The 25,752-nt window shown below is 41.4% G+C and overlaps 1 protein-coding gene across 2 annotated transcripts in view; it reads right to left on the bottom strand.

The window, feature by feature from the left end:
• Positions 1-814: 814 nt before the first annotated feature.
• FOXN1 (forkhead box N1) overlaps positions 815-25,752 on the bottom strand; it is a 52,844-nt gene continuing 27,906 nt past the window's right edge. Inside the window, exons 4-12 of one of the 2 annotated variants that reach the window (XM_039508138.1) lie at positions 23,739-23,905; positions 22,116-22,264; positions 20,096-20,599; positions 16,542-16,652; positions 11,215-11,342; positions 9,898-9,994; positions 5,085-5,292; positions 3,999-4,529; positions 815-1,380 (exon numbers count right to left, since the gene is read on the bottom strand). In XM_039508138.1, the coding sequence (XP_039364072.1) occupies positions 1,106-1,380; positions 3,999-4,529; positions 5,085-5,292; positions 9,898-9,994; positions 11,215-11,342; positions 16,542-16,652; positions 20,096-20,599; positions 22,116-22,238 (1,977 nt within the window). In that variant the 5' untranslated portion in view covers positions 22,239-22,264; positions 23,739-23,905 and the 3' untranslated portion in view covers positions 815-1,105. Of the gene's footprint in view, positions 1,381-3,998; positions 4,530-5,084; positions 5,293-9,897; positions 9,995-11,214; positions 11,343-16,541; positions 16,653-20,095; positions 20,600-22,115; positions 22,265-22,384; positions 22,415-23,738; positions 23,906-25,752 lie in introns of those variants that run through there. The other variant, XM_039508139.1, reaches the window with a different exon arrangement.

The raw sequence follows: 25,752 nt of genomic DNA on the forward strand, positions 1-25,752 counted from the left end.
TTCTAAGACTCCATGAGACAAAAGTGGTTTCACTTACTATGGACATGATGTCAGAAAAATAATCATCCACAAAGGATTATGATTTGGTATTCTGTCCAGACCCTTCCTCTACATACAAAAATTATTCCCTGGTATTTTCTGCTGCTCTTTTTTTCCTCTTCCAGAATCAGGTCTAGCTATTTTTAAGTATAATTTCTATCTCATTTGAAATGATTTGCAAAGTTCTTGACACCATACTTTTTATAACCATTTCAAATCCTATTTTAATAGACAGTATCCAATACAAAGGTACTTCACAAAAATGTTGTGGCTGGTTCTGTGTGTGTGTGTGTGTGTGTGTTCTTCAACATCTTGATTCAAAGTTTGTAAAATACCTCCTCCTCCACCTCAGCCCATCTGGATAAAAATAGGGACTAAATATGAATAATTTTCCAGCCACGTAAAAATTCTACTAAATTGTTGGTTTTATTTTTTTAAAAAGTTTTGATTCCTTTTTAAACACAGTAAAATGTGTGAAACTTCCTGCTACAGTATATTTATTGCTTTTTGTTTTATTTTGGCAGGAGGCTAATCCTCTCATAATTTTTCCATAGTTTGCAGTATATGTGTGTCTTTCAGCCAAACTTTCTTTTGAGGAAGTTGTGAAAATGTTTTTAATATGTGCATTTTCTGTAGTGGTCTGCAGCAGAAGTTGTGGACATCACTAACTTCAGAAAAGTGTTTGGAGAAGATTTTATTTCTGTATGCCTTGATTTACGCATTAAGTTGTAAATACCTTTCATAAAAATATTTGATAGTTGTTTCTTTTCTCCAGGTGCTCATTTGGTTTATGAAAATACAAAAGATGGGTGGCTTGATTAAGCTATTAATGTCTGTATTGGTCAACATCACTTTGGCTTTAAGCTAGTAAGCCATATTTTTTTCAACATTTAAAAATATACGCTACCAATAGTATGAGAGCGGTTTTGAATTTCCTGCAGATAGTTCTTATTCAAATGGACACAGTTCTGATTTATTTTACCCGAAGGTGCTAAAAGTAAGTAAAACAGTATGACTATTAAGACTGTATTGGGACAAAAATAATGTAACTGGGTTGTTTTGTGGTTCACACTAGTGCTATAGGCTTGGATCCAGAATTATTCAAGTAGGCTGTGGACACTGTATCCAATTCCATAAAGGCGGAGTAAAGAGTAGTGAGTTGTAAGTCAGGTAAGCTGCTATGTGGAGTGTTATTCTGAGTGGTGAGGTTATTGCTGCTGCTGCTGTTACTATCCATCTGATAGTGAGAAGGGAAGCACTGAGAGGATATTGGGGATGTTGAAATGAGAACCAAGGGATCCACAGCCAGGCTGTCATCTTTCAGTTCTTCCCAAAGATTTCCTATAACAAAAAACAAAACCAACACACTGATGTAGTCTTCAGCTTTTGTGTGTGCGTGTGTTTGCTTTTGTTTCTTTTATGTAAGAGATACTAGTGAGTGCACTCTTGATGCATCATATCTACTACTGAGCGCTTGTGAGATAAAACAGCAAGAACTGTTTTACATCATCAGCTGACAAATTCACATTCAGTGGCATGTATACTTTCATTTAAAACTAATTTCTAGCCCATATTGTTGTGAACATGCCTTTGAAAATGTGAACTGATGAATATTCAACTGAAAGAAGCAACAGCTTTTAAAAGTGCAAACTGCCCCCTATTCATCTCAGCAGGGTGTTGATTTTTATAACTAATGATGATGCTTTGAGTATGTCTACACTTTAAGATTGGGGGTGTGATTTCTACCTTGAGGAGACATACATTAGCTCTGGTGGAACTTAGGGCTTGGCTACACTTGCAAGTTGCAGCGCTGGTAGAGGCTTTCCAGCGCTAGCAACTTTTGTCAGTATAACTGTTGCTCAGGGTGCGGAAAACCACATCCTTGAGTGACGATGTAGTTATTCTGACCTGTAGACAGTGTTATGCCAATGGGAAGTGGATTACCTACGCCAGTGGGAGAAGGCCTCTCATTAGCTTAGGTAGCATCTTCACTGAAGTGCTACAGAAGTGCAGCTGCACCACTGCAGCCTCGTACGTGTAGATAGGCCCTTAAAATCGAGTGTAGCTGCAGCCTGGCGAGTGATGGAAGAGCTAGCATGGGTGGAAATCTTTCCCTCAGCTCAGTGTAGACAAAACCGTAATGGGACAGATTTTCAAATAATGTTGGTGCCCAATTGTGTGCTTAATCTGCACATGGAGTTACTGCAGTTATGTGGTCAGATCAAGTAACTGCATGTATAAATGGTCAACTAAGCAAACATCAGAAATGCTGCTTGTTCTAAAAGTGTACACTGCCTTTTCTCACTGAATGATGCAGAATGCAAAGGTGACAGTAACTAAAAGTTTAGCTACTGCATGAGGGCCATATTCTCCGCTCACTTATTGCGCGAGACTTTCTGTGGATATGGGGGAGTATGTCTCCCAAAATTTGTAACCATGGTTTATGCATCATAATGTGAAATATAATTTAGTCCTCTTCCTAAAATAAGTTTGACGTACTCCATGTAAATGAAGACTGAATTTGCCTTAAGTTTGTGAGATGTTTGACAACTTAACAAGTCCCATTTATTACTTATTAGACAGTAAACCCCAAACCCCAGGTCAGATCATTTTGTAGAATAAAAAAGGCCATAGATTAGAGAGAGGGGAGTAATTTAAGATGGAATGGCTGAAAAATCTGTGCAACAGCAGCGCTGGTGCTTGGTGGCATCATGCCGGGGGGGTCAAAGGTACAGAGTACAGGGAACACAAATATGTGTGTACACAAAATAAGGTATTTAGAAAGGGTGAGGAGCCAAGAGAGAGGAATGGACTGTTGAATTTTGTATTTGGAAATGTGCAGAACGGTGCACTTAGAAATCCACCTGTTTAGTCATCAGTAACTAATGGAGAAATTTATACGCTACAGGCTTTTTTGACCCTTTGGAGATGGTCTGGCAGCTTCTAATACCATTGTTCCCTGTTGCCTTAGATCTTGTTGTCAATGGAGCTGGAACAATATTTTGCACCAGTGCCTTGCCATGATAATGATGTGCAGTCAACCCTGTTAGATCCACAGGCTTGCACTGTGCCTCTTCTGTTTCTACTGCTGTACTCTGTTTTTGTTGTATTTCCATGAGGATGTTTGGTTTGCCTCTTCTCCCTTGCAGCTGGGCAAACCCCACCCTTCCTATGGCATGATCCATCAGGAGCTCTACAGCCTCTTCTAAGCCATAGATTGTTCACCTAACTTTGGCTCTTCCACTGATTATTATTTTTGCAGTGGAAGGGTGATTTGGGCCTTGAACACTATATCTAGTCAAAGGAAGATTTGTTTGGCTGAGAACAGGAGCTTTGATGTCTGCACTACACAATCATTTCAGTGAACTTTACCAAGTGTAGGAGGTCAGTGAAGTGATCACTCAAACATCTGTGGTAAATTGCATAAGTGAGTTGCGTTTTTTTTAAATTTTTTTATTTTTAGCCAAAAACTGGAAGACGATTGTAACAATAATGGTGAATGCAACAAAAAATTATGTACCATGCACTCAAATAAAAACATGTTTTCTTGTTCTCATGTGATATTGTATCTTACATTCATCGAATAACTACGTCTGGGATACTTTTTACTTAGGAAGTATGTGTGATGAGGTGGAGGGCTACATTTGACATATTGCATTACAGTATTTAGGGACCGCAGATTCTGCAGGGAGGAAACAGTTTTCCAAGCTCTGGTTCTAAATTATGTCTTCTCTAGGTAACATTCTCTATAAGTAATATTAAATTCTATGCTGCATGAGATAATGAATCCTAGTGAACTGCTCTTCTCTGGCTGTGGAAAGAAAAGAACTAATGGCACTTATCTAGTCGTTGCTTTTCCATGCATGCAAGGAGAAAAGGAGATTTCTTTTATGGTTAGGTCTTGATATCATAAGTTTACAAATAGCAAATAAACATTTAGTGAAATATCAGGCACTTACCTTGCAGATCAAAGTCAATCAGGGAAGGGTTAAGAGCATCAATATCATTGCTCATGTCTGCTTCTTGCATGAGTGTGTCCTGCATTGTCTTGGCTGTGGAGTGCTCTGTCAACATCTTCATACCATGTATGGGAGGGGTCTGGGCTGGCAAGGGTGAGTCTTGGGTGGTGCTAGGTTGTGCTCTGAGTTCAATTTGCGTATCTGCAGAAGGGAAGATGCTCTGAGGGATACCAGGTGATTGTTGCATTAAGGTAGGTGAGATCTGAGGGAAAACCTGTGGCGATGTATAACATGGAGTTTGGTGTCCCCCAAGCAAACTTGGTAGTGGGTTCTTGGCACGTAGAGGTCCTGTTGTATGAATAGCGTGTAAAGGCTGTGGGATATTAGACGACAGGGATGGCTCAGACATAGAATGGGGCTGGACTGACATCTGTCTGGAAACTGTTGAACTTGCCACACCAGTTGGATTGCAGGACACCGTTGAAGATCTTAATTTTTCAGCCTTATCTCCTATCAATGTGTCAAGTTCTTCTAAAAGACAAAAACAGAACAAAACCAAATTACAATTTGATGAAGTGCTGTTAATGCCTACCCAACACTGAGCTTGTGAGTCTCCCTAGGTTGCAACTGGAATTTTAGTGTTGCTCAGAAAATGAACACGAGAGGAAAATGCCAACCTTAAAACAGTAATGAGATTGGTACCTAGTGTGGAAAAACAGACCCAGGGAGTACCCATCAATCTCAAGTGAATATTTCATAAAGTACATTTTTTAAATATAAAGATGGGATGCATCTTTCACTGAAATGATAGGGAATACACTTCTAAGCTCTAGTGTGCCTTTTGATCTGTAGCATTATGAATGTTTGGAAGTCTCTCAGCAAAACCAGCTGTTACTTTAGCCCTAATCCTACATTTCTGTGCTGCCACCCATTTAATAGGCAAGAGGCCTTGGACATGGATCATGTCCCTTCCCAGCACTCAAATCCTCCTCTATTGCTTGATTCTCAAAATATTTACACTGCTTGCTGCTAGGAAGGGTTCTGTGGATCACTGTTTGAGAACTAATGCTCTAGCATATTACTAACCTGGCTTTGCCATACTCTTCCTCACAGCAACTGGATCTTTCCTTTTCCATTTCTGAAGCTCTTCCTGCATCTTATCAATTTTGGCTGGATTCAGTGCCCACAAACAGCCTTTCCGAGAAGAGCCACCTGACTTGTTTTCAACTTTCTCAAAGCATTTGTTCAAGGATAAGTTATGGCGTACAGAGTTCTTCCAACCGTCTGGAGCTGTCTAGAAAAATAAATTCAAACTAAGACGTGAACTGGAAGATAGTTTCTCAAATATACCTCTATGGTGTCTCAAGTTCTCTGCTGAAAGAATAGCTTTGTGTATTGTTAATGAAGGTAAAGAGCTGCCAACACACAGTGGTTTGAAAGAGAGGCTGCCCAAAGAAATTAGAGCTGGAAAAGGGCCATTAGTTCAGATCTGTTCATTTCCCAAAAGGACCTTCACAAGATTGTTTCCGGCATGTATTTGTCCATCTAGAAAAAATTCAAGCAAATAACCTAATGGCTACACATTACTTGGACTTCACCTGAGTGTCACAATAGACATCAAATAGGACTTAGCATGGTACTGTGGGTGTAATTTTGTGTGTTAGCAAATTGTATAACTATTAGGCTGAGTCACTAGTCTTCTAGATGAGGCAAAACAGTTTCCACACCTGACTACTATCCTTTTTTACTTTTATTTTTAAGCCAATTGTTAAAATTGGGAGGTTCTGAGATGAACAATACATATAATTGCTTCAATAAAATAACACCCCCCCGCCATTTTTATTCAAGCACTCTGATCAGTGAGATAAAAACTGTTCCCTCCTTGCCCTGAGGGGAAATTCTGCACTTAAGAGAGAGTAGAAGGAAAAAACCTACAGCAGAAGCAAGATTTTCTCCATTGTATAGGTCTAGAAATGCAAAACAAGAAGAAACATTTCTATCTGACATTGATTTTACTTACAGGTATAATTTCACATACTGGATTTTTTTTCATCACTGTCTATGTAGGACTGAAGTTTGAAAAGAGAAGTGGTATCAGGAATCTAAAATTTGGTTTTCCTTAGCTTTGTTGGAGGACAACTGAGTGGTATAAGGATTATTTCCTGAGTATCCTTGACACCTTAATTGAATGGGTGAGGGTGCTGGATCTTTAACAAGGGCTTCTTTTATTCAAAATATTAATTAGTGACAGAGGTTAAATTGATGTTAACAAAAACAAAAAAACAGTGTGTTAGCCAATCTGAAAAAAAATCCATTCCCCTCTTAATAGCTCAGCTTTCACTTTCTTGGCTCATTTGACATCACCATTTTATTAGTTTATCTGAGTCTTCAGGGTGTGAGGACTTTAATTCTAATTTTAAAAAACAAACAGAAAAATTGGGCCATCTTTATCCACCACAAAGCAGCAAATAGGGGCAGTAGCCCAATTTTGTTCCCCTTTGCAGGTCATCTTTAAGTCGATGCCAACCAATTCCAAATATAAAAATAAAGATGTTCCTCTTACGTCCAGTGTATACTTGATAGTGAGTGATATAGCTTTTTAAAGAGCAGAATATGAGATTTTATTTCTAGCCCTATAAATGAAAGATTATGTCTGCCCTGTCCCTGCCTAGTAAGGATAATTAATGTTTCTGCTCAGCAGTAGAGAAAGTGAGGAGTGGCGTATGCTTCCCAGAGGTTTTTAGAAAGGGTGGGGCACATGCTTTTAAATAGTTTTAGGAACATCTAAAACAAAAAAAGTATTAGTAAGGGGACTGGTTCTGAAGAGTGATGCCAGGTGATGAATTGGTTCTGACATCAAGATCTCAAAGATGCTTGTCAGGGAAAATCCAACGCTTTATCCAGTTCAGTTGTCAGAATGGTTCAACAATGTGTTAATGATGCATCTTTTCTTGGTAACTGCTTTTTTAAGTTAAGACTTTTCTTGTCCAGTATTAATGAGCTTTGATCACCAAAGCTGCTGTTCTACAGTTGAAACCTGGTAACTGACTGGCTCCTTTCTCACACCAAGCAGTATGGTGGGAGGGAGTGTAGAATTTAAGAGAGGGAAAATACCTTGTGTTATGGTCCCATCAGACCACAAACTTTTCTAACCTCCAGACCACTGGCGGTATTTTTATCTCCAATTTATATATACATAAATTAGTGTTACTCTGCACAGACCCATTGATCGTGACCGCCTCTTGAAGTTTAAAGAGTTTTATGATCTTGCAAAACTCTTTCTCTTTAAATCTGGCTCTCAAGAGAAGGGAGAGGTACTTCAAAGAGCAATTCCACTTTAGCTGTGTGGATGTTTTTTAGGACGTAGGAGTTGGATTGCTCTGTTTCAACTAGAAATGAGACTGTTGCATCATAGAAATTGCGTTTGCTGTGGCAGTGAGTAGAAGTTAATTTGACTGGGCTTGTGTCATCTAATGTCTCCCAGCAAGATCCCATGTGCATTTGTACTATATGGTTTCTCTCCAGCTGTAATTGCTTCTCCACCCCTTGGCTCCATGTTCTGGTAACTACTGAGTGATTTTTGATAGGAAAAAACAAAACTATTTTTGCCTGACTGCTGAGGATAACATAAAGGGACTTCACAAGGATCTTGATGAAGACTTCCAAAGAGAACAAGTAGTTCATAGGGCAGTAACCTATTGTATGGTGGACGACTCTGGTAATTTTATAGATAAGATAGAGCTAGAACTGATTTCCCAAAAGTAAAAGATACAGTTCTTTCATTTTCTATGTTTATTTTAAGGATGTTTGGGATGAAATTATGGAATTTAGTTGACTATAAAACTAATGTGCGAAAAGATTCTTCTCACAAGTGTGTGATTGTCCCAGCAGTACCCTCTCTCATTCTATTTATAGCACACTTGGATTGAGTGCAGGAGGAGAACCTCATTCTCATTGTGATTTTTAAGTGACTTAAGTGGGGGGACACAAGCATATGAGAAAAGAACTGTTCACACTCCAAGGAGTTGACATCTTGTGGAGTCCTGAATGAGAGGGAAAGGTATCAGAAATGGCACCTTCTCTCTGACTGTTACTGGAGTGGGGAATTGATGCTCAAAGGCTGTAGTGGAATATATGCAGAAAATGTGTTTAAGGAAAGGATGGATGTTTCACTGCTATTTTACACTATATCAGGAACAGGAAGAGGGACTTTGTGGAGCAAGGTTCTCCCACTCCTAAGAATTCTATGTATTTATGTTAGCAATAGCAGCATTGGGTCTGGAGCAGCTTCTTTTATTAATCTGGTGTGAAGCATAAGGCAGTGTAACTTCAGTAACTAGTAAATAAATACAGGAGTGTTTATGGTTATGTTTATAAAATGTATAGTTTGATATGTTTTTTATAAACTGACTTTTTTATTTGAAATGTATTGAATTTATTCTTCTAGAAAATAATATAGTCCTCAAATAAAGATACAATACTTGGCTTTAGATCACATAATTTGAGCATTGTGCCACGAGGCATCTTTGTTTAGCATGCTATTAATTCATGAACCTGGTGTTAAAAATAAGGGGAAGGCGACTGTCATTTTTTTTAGAGAACAAATTCAAGACTCTGAATTACTCCTTGATCTGGAGCAGCATATTTTGTCTAACTTCTAGATTCCTTGTGATTTGCCTTATAAAAAAACAAACAAACACTTTTCCAGGTCACTGTCATGTTGTTTAATTTCCTGTTTGTTTTTGGCCAAATAGCTGAGTCCCTTGTGACACAACAGTATCACATAAGAGTGCATGTTGCATTAAACTCTGTTATAAAGATGCTGATGGGGATTGATGGTCTTTTGTTGCTGCTGCTCTGGACTAGTGCTGTGACAGCACGTCTAACGCCCAGGCCTGGCAACCCCATTAAAACGAGGTCGCAACCCACTTTGGGGTCATGATCCACAGTTTGAGAACTGCTGCGCCTATATAATACTCATCTCTTCTGCATAGGCCTAGGGTAGTGTGCTGAGTACACACTAGACTCATGCACTAGGCAGAGGTTACAAATTTATTTGGGGGGGGCGGTATCCCCCTTCGGAGATTCATGTCCTATGTGCCCCCTTCCATCTGCCATGGAAGACAGGAGAGCAATAGCCCAGCCATCTAAACTGGCAGTGATGGGGAGAGAAGGAGGCGGGGTTGAGTTGCATGGGGTGGCAGGTGCTGGGTGCCTAGGGGAGGCAGGGGGTGGGTGGGTGCTGGGTGCCTGCAGGAAATAGAGAGGCAGGGGCATCCCTGGTTCATTCCCCTCCTTTTCCCCCATGCGCACACCGTCAGGAGCAGTTACCAGGTGCCCAGCTACCTCCCCTTCTTATCTGCTGCTCCAGTGAGACCATTTTGCAGCTGCCAGGGAGGCTCTGCCTCCTTTGCCCTGCTGCTTTCCAATGCATGAAGCTACAGCCTACAAGACCCACCAGACACACACCAAATCTGGTTCCTCTGCAGTGCAGGTGCCTCAAGGCTGCCTACCTGACCGAGCTTGAGCAGAGCCCCCTCCCTGAGCACAGTGAAGTGGTGGCTACAGCCTTCTAATGGTGTCACTAGATGAGGCCTGTGGTGGCCTGCAAGATGCAGCTGACTTGGAAGTATCCCTGCTCTGTGCTGCTTGTGGCCCCCTGATAACCTCAGCGTGTTTATACCTCCCTCCACCTCACCTCCCACCCCCCAGTTTGAAAACCAAAGGGCTAGGAGATGTATACTATGTCATTGGTTAGATATTGCTCTTCTATTCTAAGAAGCAAACTATCCATCCAGGTAGAATGGACCTGGTCTCTTACCCTGTGCTGACAGGCAGATCTCAAGGAAAGGGGGAAGCAGAAAGGTATTGAAAGCAATCTTTAAAATGAAGAGCTCACCTTGAAGTAAGGAAAGTGTTCCGTCATGAAATTGTAAATCTCACTGACCGGGAGACTCCCTGTTTTACTGTTTTTGAGCGCCATGAAGATCAGGATGCTTTGGGAACAAAGAAGAAACAATGACCTTTACAGATAGCTTCACATTTCAGCCTGTATTATTTGGTTTCTCAGTAATAGAAAAAAAGACACGTGCAACTCGTTTGTTTGATCTTCACTGTAATAAGATGAATCCTGGTGATTCCTAAAGGCTGCATGAAGCTGTTACAAGTAATTTCCTGGCTATCTGTTATGTTGTGTAAGGACTGCAGCGGTAACTGGTGCTCTACACATAAAGGGTCTCACTTCAGTTACATCAGTGTAAAACCAGTGTAATGAAGTGTAGGATCAGGTCCCAGGTTTTCAAACTTAATTTGGTGGGTCTTGCAACTGCATGAATTTGTTAACACTGAGCTCAAAGACGTAGGCTGCCAAAGACCCTATGGGGAATGTCAGACTGACAATGACAAAGGGCTCACACTTGAGGTTACCTTGTAGTAGTTTACTCTGGCAAGTGTCATCTGGAGAAGAGTTCCCATTAGGCTCTTTGCTATTGCTATTGATTTCATGTGGATGGCACACAGACACTGGAGATGGGTGGCCGTGTAAAGCCCTAATACAGGTTATATGGTCACCAAAGGACCTCATGTGTGCAGGACAGCTAGATTTATTTCAGATACTCCAGGACAATGGGGACTGTGGAGACAACACTAGTGCCGTAGGGTTTAGTTTCACTGAAAAAGCAGATGGTACAAAAGTGAAAAAAAGCACACACTTTACAAGGAAAACACTCTAACTTCATAGAAAACATTGCTTACCAGCTGTTTCTTGTGTTTCCAAAGAGAGAGAGCAAGAGTGTATGTGTGGTTTCCAGAAAGAGTGTGTGTGAGACATATTCCCTGTCTTTCCCATTAATTGCCCACATTCAGCAGAAAATAATTAGCATTATTTCATATCCTGGAAAAAACATCAGGAGCCCCATATTCGTGAGATAACAAACACATAATTTAATATTATATATTAAAAACTAAAGAGTGTGTATGTCACACACACATACTGCGTTTTTTTATTTACGTGCACAAAAGAGTGTGAAATGTTTGTGAACTCCTTTCCATATGACTTTCCCTCTATCTTTGCTCCAGAATCTAGGACATTTCATGATTCATAAGTTTCAGATAAATGAGAGCAAGCACTATGTTGCAAATTCTGTATTGGGGGCAAGCTGTGTCTAAATAGCATGGTTCCCCTAACTTTTAGACTTGGGAAAAACCAGGTAGTTACCTGTAGGAGTAGATGGGTTTAGGAAACAGAGGCTGCTGGGATTCTTGACTCCCTTGAGGAGCGATTCTCTGGTAAGGATAGTGTGATGAGGTAATATAGGTTACAGGATAACTGCCTCCTGAGGAATACTGACAACATGATAAAAGACAAGTTAATTGACTTAAAAGCAATAGAAGCAAGAAACTCCCAGAAACTGTCTTTATTAATAGTAGTAATAAACATATTTCTGAGGATACCTTCCACCAACCCAATATGGCACTACACAGAGAAATAAAATATTACATTAATTACTAGATTAAAAAGAAAACAGCGTGAAATACATCAAACAATAAAATACACCATGAAAGACTAAAACTCTAAAATAAGACAAAAGATTAAAGCTCCTAAAAAAAACAAACTCTGGGGACAAGAAGGAATGTTTTTTAAAAGTGGAGATGAGATAAACTAAGACAGAAGCCCAATGGGGCAAATTCATTCTGTGCCATCGAAGTAAGCACAAAGCCTTCCTTGCTTGCTGACTAAATTTAGACATCATGATGCAACTTCTCAAGGATGAGTGGTGTCAGAATACACATGAAAACAAATAAATCCTAAAATAAGCAAAGCATCTTCTTCCACTGGCCTGAGAGAAAAATGAGGCAATTCGTTCCATCAAGTCTCTAGCAGCCTAGGAACAAGAAACTGAACTTATTTTTGAGATTTGAACTCTGTGCCAATCCAAGCATTGTAAATAATTGAATCAATGGCTGTCCCATTTTGATTATATCTTTTGCTGTAACAAAATTATGCAAATTGGAGATGGGAAAACAAACTGCCATTACAGTCTATTGTGCAGAACATGCAGGAGTATTCTCAATTGCACACCGTTTAATGCTTTATCCTGCCTCCTTTCAAAAGTCCCATGCTATGAGGTTTTAACTGCTTCCCTTGGGAGATTATTCTACAGTTTTAACAGCTCTCGCTATCAGGAAATCTTTCTTAATACACCTTTACCCCGATATAACGCTGTCCTCAGGAGCCAAAAAATCTTACCACGTTATAGGTGAAACTGCATTATATCAAACTTGTTTTGATCCGCCGGAGTGCACAGGCCCGCCCGCCCGGAGCACTGCTTTACTGTGTTATATCTGAATTCGTGTTATATCGGGTCGCGTTATACCAGGGTAGAGGTGTATTTAGCTGATATTTCTCTTTTCTTAATTTTACCCTATCATTACTAATTAATATCTCCTTGGACCAATAATTTCCCTTGCTCCTTGTTTACACACTTCAAATATTTGCCAATAGGTATCATGTCCCCTCAAGCTATACTTTTAATGGTTCAGTTCCTCCAGTTTCCTAGTAACTTTAGTTGCTTTTCTCTGAATTTCCTCCTGTTTACCAGTATCTTTTTCGTTCTGAGCTGCCCAGAACTGAATGCAGTATTCCAGGCAGGGCTGGTGCTACCATTAAGGCGAACTAGGCGGTTGCCTAGGGCGCCAAGATTTGGAGGCGCCAAAAAGTGGTGCCCCCAATTTTTTTTTTACAGCGTTCCTCCCCGAGCGCGCGGTCGCTGCGCCACTTCTCCTGCCTCCCAGGCTTGTAGCACCAATCAGCTGTTTTGCGCTGCAAGCCTGGGAGGAGAATTAGAGCGGGGGCGGCGTGCTCGGGGAGAAGGCGGAGCAGAGGTGAGCTGGGGTGGGAGGGGGCCACACGGCTCCCCGGGGAGCTGCGGGGGGCGGGGGCGCCTCAGGGCGGGGGGGAAGCTGCCACGGGGGGGACCTGCCACGGGGGGGATGCCTCGGGGGGGGGGGAGCTGCTGCAGGGCTGAGGGGGTGCGCAAGGTGGAAGTTTCGCCTAGGGCGCAAAACTTCCTTGCACCGGCCCTGATTCCAGGTGCAATCCCACCAGAACCACATAGAAAAACATACTGAAAATATTAACTTGTTTGCAACAGTGACAAACAAGAGTGAAACAAACAGGACACGGGGAACTTCTCCACTTTTCTACGTCTGCTCCGGTAACATACATACCGGACAAAGATGCAGCCCTCGGAACTACCATAAGTTAATCTCCAAAGGCTGTCTGACTTGTCCTCCTGGGTTCAAAGTTGTTACAAGGGTAGAGAGCTGGGCGTTTATACAGTAATTTTGATTTTATTGGTTTCAGTGGCTCTTTGGAAGGAAAGGAGACTGAGATGGAAATGACTGTGATGTCATTACCAGAGGCAAGAACTGGATGTTTTAAAGATTATTTCTGTTTTATTGGTTTCATTGCTCCTTCTTGAGGGACTGGAGGCTGGGGAAGGTTCCGGTATGATGGGCTTGTACTGCTTATGACATGGCATAACTGGCATGAAAGGTGTCCATGTTTTATGGTGGGTGGGTGATGTCAGTAAGTGCTGCATGTCTGCTGTTACTTTCAGGTCCATAAGAATGGGTTTCCTTATGACTCATTTTCTATCTTGTGCCCATTAAAGGGGAAGGGGAGACCATTTTATCTTACTGGCAGAATTAATGAGGGAGCTGACCTCTCACCTCTATATTGAGATGTGAGGCATGACTTGGACACCTTCTGTCTGGCTAAAAACCCCATTTGCTTGTGTTTAATTTTTATTAAGCCAAATTGCTCTGCTCCAGTTGAGGTTTGCAGGGCAAAGCTTTGGTGGTGGTTCTGCTCTGCTGAAGACTGACAGCATTCCATTACAATACTATTTCTCCCAAATTTTGTATCACTTACACCTTGGTGTCTGGTGCTGGACAGTAATTCTACCTATTGCAGCCTCGGCTGCTCATGCCTGTCATTTTCATCTCTGGGCGCTAGCATATATTGCCATTACCTTTATCATATTAATATAAAAAGAGCAAATGCTGAAAATTATAATAGCAACCAGCTACATGTGAGAGGTTTGTCACAGTGCCAGCCTACAGGTGGATGGAGACTTCCTTTCATGTAGTGCTTGTTCTGTCTTGCCCAGCTACTCCCTTCTTGTCTTGCTCAGCTACTCCCTTCTGTGTTTCAGAGGTTACACTGTAGGGTTTTTTTAATCTAGTTAATGCCAACATGTAGTAACAATATTGGCATGAAGTCACACATCTGCCTTCATAGGGAATAAAGAACATGAAAAGAATGTGCAGATTAATTAGCAGCCAAAATGGTATTTCTGCTAAAGTTACATGCAGTGTATAGCTGTATATTTATATGATGTGGAGGCAGAAAGGTGCCATGACAGCAGACTGAAATCTGATTTTACTGTTGTATAGCTGCTTCATAGTTGCTTTCATTGTAAGTCTGGTTTCGGACTCACTCCTCTCAGATCCACTTAAAAGGAATGTTCACTTCAACACTGATAGATTTGGACTACCAATGGATGGTGCAATTTTTCTACTAAATTTGAGGCTAATAAGGCAAAGGTCTCATGAATTATGAAGCCAAAAAAGAGCTGTTCATGAGAATTAATGCTTTTTTTGCCACTTTATAGCTTAAAAAAAGAAATCACAGAGAAATTATGATTCACTGAACTCTTCAGGTTGAAATGAGTTCTGAGAACCAAAGAGAAAATTATTTTAAAAGTTATTAAGATTTAAAATTGTAATATCAACCTAGCTTGTTGGGAACTAAGAAGCTAATTTTGACTAGTTGGTGGCTCCAATGAGAAACAGCAGCATGCCAGGGAGTGACATTGTGCCCTAGCCAGGTTTCTTATACATAGTCAGGGTAGAAGGACATCTCTCTGACATCTGCCCCAAGGCTTCTGTTCTCCCAAATCCACCCTGTATATGTTTAGCTCCTGTACACTTCCTAAGGTCTGTTGGAAGGGTATTCAGCTCCTGCACGCTGTGTAGGATGTCTGCATGGTGTGGGAGTTGGGGGCTGCAGAGAGAAGGAGTCTTGGGGAGGGGTGGGGAAGAGATATGGTGGGCATTGCCCCAGTCCTGTGGATCCCAGAGGTCTGTAGGAGAGGACAAGCCTCCACACTGTTCATTAATAGAATTTTGGTAGTGCCCAGAGACCCCAGCCAGAAATGGGGCCCCATTGTGCAGGGTGTTGTACAAACACGCAGTAAACGACAGTCTCTGTCCTGAAGAGCTTATAATCTAATTAACTACAAAGGGTAATAGGTAGGTACAGAACATAATGGAGGGAGTGGAGGCAGAGGGAAGACAAGGGTAATAGTAATAGGAACATATGGTTTCATAGGCTATCTGCAAGCCTGTGTACCTCAGGAGGCTCACTAAACCCTCTCCCCACCTGAGCCTTAGGAATCTCACAGGTGCCATCCCTGACCACCTCCTACACACCTTAATAGGTTTGTTCCTTCCCACAGAGTCTGCCAAGGAGTACTGATGCACTGATGAACTTCCCAAGGCTTGTGAGGATGTGGCTGGGGTGGGGACGCCCATAGCCCCTCTTATGTTTTATGGGGGTGTGGGACACTCCCCAAGAACATGCTAAGGTAGGGCTTATAGGGGTCAGTGGGCCATGAGCTTCCTAATGCCTATGTCAGGGGGCCTTGAGCCTCCCGAGGCCTGCTGTGGGTGTTCAGAGCGCAGTCTCACAGTGACTAGAAGTTCAGAAGACCCCCAAAGGAATCATCTAAGTCTGTGCACTTACTCAAGGGATGTCCTACATCTATGCACCTTCTCAAATCTGCAGGAGGTAGGCTCCCCTTCTGCACATCTTAGGAGGTGTATACTATAATAGTGAGACAGCTGCAAAATGAATGGTTCATGGCAATCAAGAACAGATAAGGTGATTTGTAGCTATAGCAGCACTTGGCTGTTTAAAGCTGTGTGGACTACCCAGATTTTTAAAACATTTTTCTCTGTGTATTTTTGTTTGAGGGTACATTAAATATATTTTATTTTTGTTGCAACTGTCAGAGTACAAGTATCAGAGGGGTAGCCGTGTTAGTCTGGAGCTGTAAATAAGCTCATGCTGCAAAACGTCTGTTAGTCTATAAGGTGCCTCAGGATTCTGTGCTGCTTTGTCAGAGTACAGTGGGTTTCCAGGGTTTAGATGGAGCTGGTAGTTACAAATGTAAAATCTTTTAATTTGTTAACAGAACCAGTTTTCTCTAGGAGTCATTGTAAGAGAATAAATCAGCAACACCAAAACATTTGTATAGGTTATTTTTTCTGTGTAACCATGTTTAAAATTCATTTATCTCTATTTCTCCTTGTCAGTTTTTTCATAAGCAACATGAGACTGTTCATGTAGGAACTTCCCAGCAAGTGCAGAATTAGTTGATACTGTTCACCCAGTTCTTGTGTTTTATAGTCAGAGTCACCAGACCAGTATATTGTAGGACACTCAATCAATTCACATTGTCCACACATTGCACATACCTGGTGAAATGGGTGTGAGGGGCAGTACATTTGCTGCACTGGAGGCTGGTAACAGTACAGACTGGGCTGCCCTTCCAGTGGAGGTGTCTTAAGCTTGACCTCTGAATCTCGCTGAAATATATTCAGATAAGGAGTTATTACAGAAAACGACAGACGTGGAAATACATCGAGCCTTTCAGTTACTGTCTCCTATTTGCCTTTGGATGTTTTCTCTGCCCTTCTTGGACTTCTTTCTACTCAAACAAGAAGTATTAACAGGAATGTATTTCATCTGCTGGAGCTGTTAGAAGGCACATTCTCTTACTGATTTTTGTACAGTTGCTATTTAGAAAGAAAGGGGCTGTTGTTAAAATCCTCTAACACAAATATGAAAAATCCAGAAAATGATCATTTCTGTTGGTCCTTTTTTCTTTGCCAACCAGAATAACCTGCACTCCTTAGCTCTTTCTGCCTTTCTCTCACTCCTTTAGGCTGTCAACAGAAAGAATACACAAAGCTGGAGGGAGAGTTGGGAATCAAAATATATGGAGAAACAGGTTGCAGAGGAAAATCAGACTAGACTGACTGCATCAGCTAACTTGATTGCTATAGAAAATCCAGCTGTAGAATAGGAGATGTCGCTACAACTGCCAAGAAAGGCAGATCGGTTGGTCAGGCTTAAGCAGTATAGGCCTCTCCCCTGCTGCTGCCCATCTCTCTGTCTAGGATTCCACACACTTAGTGTACTGCCAGAGTCCTACAGACTTGCCTCAGGGATGCTGACATGGTAAGAATACAGTATTCAAAATCCTTGGCTATCCTTCCAGGAGTAACAACAGATACCAAGCAAAATCCAGTACTAGTGAAGACTGAACAGATAGCAGTAATACATTTAGGGAGATTACCTCAGAAAAAGAAAGAAGCTCAACCTCAATTTTCCTTTCAATTATACTGTTATGTTATAAAGACTGATGGACAGATTTGATCAATACCTTAAACACATAATATATGAGTCAGTGGGATAATTTCTAATAACCACGGAGCTGGCATTCTTTAAATGATCCTTGCAACTTGATTAAGATTTGAGCTCCCTACCAACCGATGCAAAGTGGCAGAGCCACCTCAGTGTTCTAAATATCTTCTTTTAAATCTGCTACATCACTTTAAAAATAATCACTGATATTTTTGTGTTATATATAAAAAGTGTGTTCTCTCCTACTGCCTTTGCAGTGTCTTTTAACCACTTAGGACTATTCGAAGGAATTCATATACAGTAGAACTTCAGAGTTACGAGCACCTCGGGAATGGAGGTTGTTTGTAACTCGGAACTAAATGTTATGGTTGTTCTTTCAAAAGTTTACAACTGAACATTGACTTAACACAGCTTTGAAACTTCACTATGCAGAAAAGAAATGCTGCTTTTAACCATCTTAATTGAAATGAAACAAGCACAGAAACAGTTTCCATCACCTGTCAATTTTTTTAAACTTTCCATTTATGTTTAGTAGTTTATGTTTAACAGTACTGTATTGTATTTACTCTTTGTCTCTGCTGCCTCCTGATTGTATACTTCCAGTTCCAAATGAGGTATGTGGTTGACTAGTCAGTTTGTAACTCTGATGTTCTACTGTAATGTATAAGTGATAAAAGGGAACTACATTTTTGCTTTAGCAGCATAAGAGGAATAGCCAGAATGAGCACAAGTATGGAAATGTAATTTTCAAGTTTATAAGAGAGAACTGCAAATTAAAAACAATCAACATTCATTATTAAAAGGTCACATGCACATCTTATTTTCACCAGCATATTCAGGTAAGTCAGAAACAATATGAATCTGAGCCCATCCTTGGGCTTGGGGATGAGAAAATATTGGGAGTAGAACCCCCTGCCCCATAACTCCTGAGGAACCTCCTCTGTTGCCCCCAGTGTGAGGAGCGATGGCACCTCCTGTAGCAGGAGTTGCTCATGAGAGGGGTCCCTGAAGCGGGACAGGGAAGGTGGGCAGGCACAAAATTGGATAGAATATCCCACCCCCTACCATGCTCAGGACCCAGTGATCTGAAGTAATCTGGGCCCAGGCACAGTAGAAGTGGGACAGATGATTCACAAAGGGAAGGCAAGGATCTAGGATTTGGGCTGGTGCTCTGTCCCCGGGTGCACCTTCAAAAGTTCGGCTTCGAGCTGCGGGGCTGCTTGGAGGAGATTTGACCCTGGCCGGCCATTGTGAATGGTGCCGCATTGATGAGCTGGCCTTCCACATAGGGAAGTGGTGCCGATGCTCCTTATGCGACCCCTTCCTCAGTGCTGAGATGTCCTGCACTGAGGCCAGTGCGCGGTGCACCGAGGCTGTCGGGGCCAGCTCTTGAGCGGGTTGGAGCAGGAGAGCAGACTCCATCAAGAGGAGCTTGATAGTCTCTCTCCCTCTTAGTTCTGTGCTTGATGCCTCTGCAGACAGTGCACTTGTCTTGCAAAGGACCCCCTCCCAGGCACTTTAGACAAGCAGCGTGCGGATCCCTTCTGGGCTTACTGCACCTATCGCATAGCTTGAATCGCTAGGGCCACAGCATGCCCCAGTGACGGGGAAAATATCGGGGGGAACCCCCCAACTTAAATGTACTAACTAATAAAACTGACTAACAATCTAGTGAAAAATAATAACTATATACACGATAAAACGCTAAGAAACACTGGCAAAGCAAGAGACCGGTTGCTCCAACGACTGTCACTGGCAGTAAGAAGGAACTGAGCAGGCAGCGGGTCAGCAGGGACCTATATACACCGCGTACCACTCCAGAGGGCTCCACAGCCCATCGGATGGGTAAAACCTTCCGACAATCGTGCATGTGGAGCGCGCACACATGTATTGGAATGGACATAAGCAACACATCCCAAAGAACAACAGTTACGAAAGGTAGGTAACCGTCTTTTCATTGTCACTAGGGTTCTGCCTTCAAACTTTCTTTTTCTGATGAACAATGGATGAAATGTAGATAGGAAACCTGCTCTTAATTGAAATAATGGATTTCAAAGAGTTGCAATTTAAAGGAGTTTACAGATTTTATACCTTTCCTTATATTTACTCTTTTATCAATCTCAAAGCAAGTAAAACATGCATGAAATACAAAGAGCCCAAACCTCCTTATAGTAATATGATCTTAGATTGTCCTGAAGCTTGTTTATTGCTGCCTATAGTATTGAAATGAAACATTACAATTTGTGAACATGCCATATAGCAGTACAATTTTCCACGTTAGCATGCCAACTAAATGGGAGCCACCACTCAGTTAGGTCTACCTGAATCTTAGTTGTCAGGAAAGTTGAATATTTCAGGTCCACATATTGGGTTTATAGGGAAATGATTTCTATGGACTACTGAGAATTAATTTTAATTGAGGAAAGGGAGTTGCACGGGGAACTGCAACAAAAGTAGTAGATATGAACTCTGGTGAGAGTTCATAACAGATACTAGATATGAACAGACTAATTGTTGGTACAGTTATGCCATGGATAACAGGAATTATTTCCAAAAGTATTTGAGGATCCTGATGATAGCCCTCTGTACTATGGTAACTCACCATGACTTGGGAACTGTGATCTTGGCCTGTGAGGTTGTATTGGTGATTGTTGCACCATGTTGGTTCTGTGGAAATGTTCTGAATATGTGTGGGAAAGGACTCTGGCTCTCCAGTGCCTGTAGATCCTGGTAGCTCTTCAAAACCCTCAACGCTTCTTGCATTTTTGAAGGAATTACTATCCAGTGTGAGGGCTGGATGAGTTTCTTGGAAGACATCTTCACTGAACTCCCTCTTATAAGGATGGAAGGGGTTCCTGTTGCTCTTGAGGAACCTGCCGTAGTTTCCTGCTGTGCTTTCCTCATAGCTATACCTTCTGAATTTCTCAGCATTGGGAGAGACTTTAAATTTGCACTTGCCAGAGTGAATTCCTTGGTTTGCAGGAAATCTCCCATGGATTTGATCCTGGGTTGGAGAAGAGGGGCTTGGGCTGTGAGAAGATTCTGAACTCTTTCTTTCTGTCCTGCTGTCTGGATTATACGACTGGCAACTGAAACTGGGATTATCCTGCAAGGCAAAATTTGCATCCATTTAAAGACCACTGAACTCCAAGAGCTGATACTTTCAATATACAGTGAACACTGGGCTACAGAAGCATATTCAGGGAGGGACTTGCCGATTCAGAAAGATCTTTCAGGGAAATCTGCATGAAAATACAGTGTTCCCTGCAGAGAGAGGAACCTTGAAGAACTTGCAGCATGTCATAAAAAACCTGTAATGTTTCAGCGATCACTAATCTACATAATAACTTGTTTGTCAAGAGTCCTAGTTTTTAATTTTTCTAAATACACGTCAAGTTTGAATGGATTAGTCGCACTACACCCATTGCTGCTGTGACAATCAAAGGTATTAATTTAGTTCAATAAGCTACTGTATTGAGATGTTAAGGGGAAGCTGATGTATCCTGATGTGTGATGCCAATTTGAGCATTTCTTGCAACTAAACATCAGCAGTCAGTGCTAATCTGGTTTTCACAGAGAAATTCTGTTCATTGACTCATCCAAAAAGCAAATCCAACTCCGGGCCATTTTTGGCTTGATGTATGAATGAAAACCAATTTTAATATTATTTTATAACTGTCCTTCCCTTTTCATTCTTCAATCAAGCGAAACATGTCTGCAGGTAGGCCATTTTTTGTTTCACCAAGAAGTATTATAAAATCATAGAGGTAGCTGTGCCAAGCTGTTTGGACAACTATACTGTTAATCCACCTCCTGGAATTTTCATGATGGAATCATGATATTTGCTTTCACTGTAGTTGAATGCAATGTACCAAACCAGGTGGTGGACACAGACATGCCAAAATCATCAGCTATAACATTACAGCATTATTTTTTTAGCAAGCTGACAGGTTGAATACGTGAGCAGTAAGAGCCAGAGAATTTCTTTCATTTCATGACTTAAAGTCACAACCAAGTCTGAGCACTTGGTGATATCCTCCATTGGCAGGGGATGGACAAGATGGGTTTATCCTTTGAATCTCTAATTTCTGTGGTTCTGTAAAGAAACTATAAAAATAATTTGAAAAACACCACAAGTTGTAAAATGTGACCTGATATAACATGAATTCGAATATAATGTAGTAAAGCAGTGCTCCGGGGGATGCGTGCACTCCGGCGGATCAAAGCAAGTTTGATATAACGCAGTTTCACCTATAATGCGGTAAGATTTTTTGGCTCCTGAGGACAGCGTTATATCAAGGTAGAGGTGTAACTATGATTCCTATTAGAGGAAAGTTGCCTGTTTTTGTACCTGAGTAATGAGAATCCAGTAGAAGAGTTACCATAGGGCTTACAATTCAGCACCATGTGTAAGCTTTTGATACTTCAGAAATATAATTTAAATGTTTGCTCTTGTACACCAATTCAGCATTCTTGGTACCTTCTGTTACCATAAAGATTTCTGATTTCTTGTGTTATTTCTTTGGATGGACAAATCTGAGTCCCAGTATACCAACTGTTAAGCACTGTAGCTGGGCTTGTCCTTGTTGGAAAGGAGAAAAAAGATTGCATGTCTTACTCACAGTTTGCTGAGTGGGGGAGCTTGGGTCCCCTTGTGTCTGCATGAGGTTGTCTTGTTGGTCACTCTCCAGAGTGTCCGAAGAAGAGAACTTAATATTAGGTTGATCTTCAAGCAATGAAACCATTACCAAGTCCCAGCCTGGTAAAAATCCTGTTGTAATGGAACAAAACCACAATGAATATGTGTATATCTGCTTTAAAAAGATGTCTACTGTAAATGGACAGCCTTTCTTGTCCCAAACAAAGCTCTTGGGCTTCACCATTTGCATACCTGCCTGACCAATGTTCCTCTTCCTCAGATTGTGAGTATTTCTAAAATTGGAATTGTGAAATAAATCATCTGATTCTCTGGGGAAGATTCCGACTGCAGATATCCAGCCTAGTCACCCTGTTCACCAAAAACTACACAGAATTACCAGCACACTGGCATTTTCCCATAACTTTCTGCATAGGGAGAGGTTTTATACAGGTGTATCTACAGTGCTGTGATGAGAGGTGTGACAGCCATGCTGGCTTACTATGGAGTGCACTGCTCTTCCATGGAGGATTATGCTTGTACTGATGAAGCTACACTGCTTGGGGAGTGTTACCTGAGGATAAGAACACTGCTTTGTTGAGAGGCTCTTATGCAGATGAACCCATACTATTCTGGGCAGGGCAATTTAAAGGGAAGCTTTATCTCTTCACTGCTTAGATTGGGAGGGGTCATATACTTCCACTTTTTCGTTGGTTAAAGGCACATGACCTTTTGTCTTCTGCCTTACAGCATTACATGTAGCTGAGATGTGTAAGGATCCAGCATCACTTAATGTAGTGTCATCACTCACTTCTTCCTATCTGCCCCTAACCTTTGATCTGGGACATTTCTGATACTATTGCTTTGTGTTAAGAGAAGCAAGTCGCATCTTCTAGTGTCTTGCTTTGTTTTGTGCTATAGGCTCTCCTGGGTCTTGCTCTTTGTGACCTCCCTAAGAGTCTCTCTCAGGCAGTAATAGTGATGGCTTATCCTGTATATCACAGACGCCCTTGTGCTGAATGTGCTGCCCTACAGAGAGATCCTGTCATGTCTGAGCTGTGTTGGAACTACGGAAGTTGGATCCAGATGTACACATTTAAAATCCTATCTTTACATAAAGAGTTAATCAGTGGAGTTTTGCTACATGTTTAAACAGCCGTTAGGTAAATAACTGCAGGGTTTATTAGGTTTGGTTAAAAACAATATATCATTTTAATATGTGAACCTTTTATTTTGCCTTTACAGTTCAAAGAACAAAATCTATTTCATGAAGAGTAGGTCAGCTGCAGTGTGCAGTGCCTACGGGAATAAAACACTCTGGGGAATGGAAATCCAGTGTGAGATCTCTACTAGATCAGGAACAAGTGATGTTAGCTAAAGTTCAGAATGTCTTGGGCCCAGGATCATCTCTGAGCAGCTTATCTGGAGGCTGACAGGGAGGGAGCTTCTAATTATTGACTCACATGATGAAAGGAGCAGGTGGGAAATGCTGACAACTTGGCCATATCAGATATATTTGTAGATGTTCAGCACTGGCAGCCCTGTTCTCAACATTCATTTCTCGCTTGGTGGCTGACCTAGGCTGTAAACTTGAATTTTGACCAATTACCTCATGTTGTGGACCAAAAATTCAGAATCTGATTAGAAGCATTGGTCCAGCTACCCTGAAGTCCTGGTGATACTGTGTTTAAGAAGTCGTTTGACAGACTCTCTCAGTAAGACTGATACAGGATGAGAAGTAACTTGATTCCAAGAAGTCAGTTTGATGAGATGTAACTGAAGTGAGCAAGTCAGAGAAGAACTTTGTCTGAGGGTCACTAGTAAATAACATCCAAACCTCAGTTTCTTTTTCTGTCTGCCATAGGCCCCATGTTCAGAGGTGTTACAATCGAGTTCCTGGCATGGGTCAGGAAAGGTCCTGCCTGAAACAGGACATTCAGGCTCTAGTTATTTGAAAGCCATTGGCTTGCCATTCTGAAAGTGGTAATGAATACATTTGGATTATATGGGGAGTTAGTACACTGTGGATAAGGAAAATTAACTGTTTGATCTTTCCAATATAATGTCCTTAATTGCAGCCAAATTTTACCAGCCTTAGCCTGTGGGTTTTGTTTTGCTATCTCCTGGAGATTGGCATGAAAGGAACAGCCTGCATGTCATCTTAAGACTAGAATCAGTCTCCCCCGAGCAGTGGAAGTGTCTTATTGAGTATTGAACTAGAAGCAACCCTAGTAACAATACACCGTCAAACCAGTTGAGCTAGGGGCATGATTCCTAGCTCATGAAGACATATCCGTGCTAGCTGTCACTGAGTTAGCCCACTAGGATAGTGTAGCCAGGGTAGCACAGGCAGTGGAGGGTGGCAGTGCAGGCTAGCTGTGCCAAGTGCAAACCTGCCTGAATCCTATGGGCACGTACTTGGCATAGCTAGTCTGGGCTGCCTCTTGCCACTGCCCATGCTACCCTGAGTATACTAATACTTTTAGCGCTCAATGAGAGCTTGCATGAGTAAGTCTACACGAGCTGGGAATCACACCCCTAGCACATGGAGTAGATGCATAGCCTTTGTCTCCTTATCTGCCTTTGCATTTGGAATGCCCACCAAAAATATACACAAAGTATCTTCCCTCCCTGCTGCATGTCAAGAAAATATGTGTGTGTGCAGATCACGTGCTTTCCCCATTCCTCACTTGTTTTTGTGTGCTAGAGATTAGTCAGGTTAATTGCCTTTAAGGACTTGTATTAAAATCAGATTTTCAGAACATGATCAAGCCCACTTAAGAAAATATAGCTAATGGAATAGCCTATTAATTTGAAAGTATATTCTCAGCACTAAATTAAACTATTTTGTATGAACATCATACTTATATGCCTGTTAAAAATCAACTGTCAAACATTTTTCTATATACTCAGTGCACCATTAACGCCTTTGATGTAGTTTTTCTTTGTTCTAAGGTTATTTCTATGATTTTTGAAAATGGGTAATGAGGGGACAGACATTATTCTTTATCCATAAAGGATTGAGGAAAAAAAATCTTCTACCTGGTTGGTTTGGCTTTCCATTTATTGGAAAATCCCATTTAAAAGAGGAAAAAATTGCATTCAGTGGAAGTTGACAATAAGCAGGCTTGACTGTATAGTATAATAAACATGACACAGCTGCTCTTGGGAGAGAGGGGACTTGAAAGGATATGAACTCCCTAGAGGTAGAGCTAACTTGTCACGGAAAACAATGACCCTTTTATTTTAAAAAACGTATCTTATTCCCTTAGGAGTAGCTGAAATCATTTATCCAAATCCCATGTTATTTCTGCTTTTGTAAATGTTGCATGACAGTCCCAGGCTCCCATGATAAGATAATTATCTTTAAAAAAATAAATAAAATAAAGCGAGAAACTGTAACCTCAGCTTAGTGTTTGGGTAAGCTGGGCAGCAGCAGCTGATCTATTAGCTCTGCATGACTGAAGCCACTGGCACCAGGCCATAGTTGAAACAATCCTTGTTTTTGTGTCTTTCCTGGATATTGGAAGACACTCTGCCGGCGACACACTTCACCAGAGCTCGGCACCAGGCCGTCTGAGCACTCAGAGATGTGCTGAATGGTGGGTGCTACTGTAAATGCC

Source organism: Mauremys reevesii, linkage group 20, assembly GCF_016161935.1.
Source record: "Mauremys reevesii isolate NIE-2019 linkage group 20, ASM1616193v1, whole genome shotgun sequence".
NCBI classification, from domain to species: domain Eukaryota; kingdom Metazoa; phylum Chordata; order Testudines; family Geoemydidae; genus Mauremys; species Mauremys reevesii.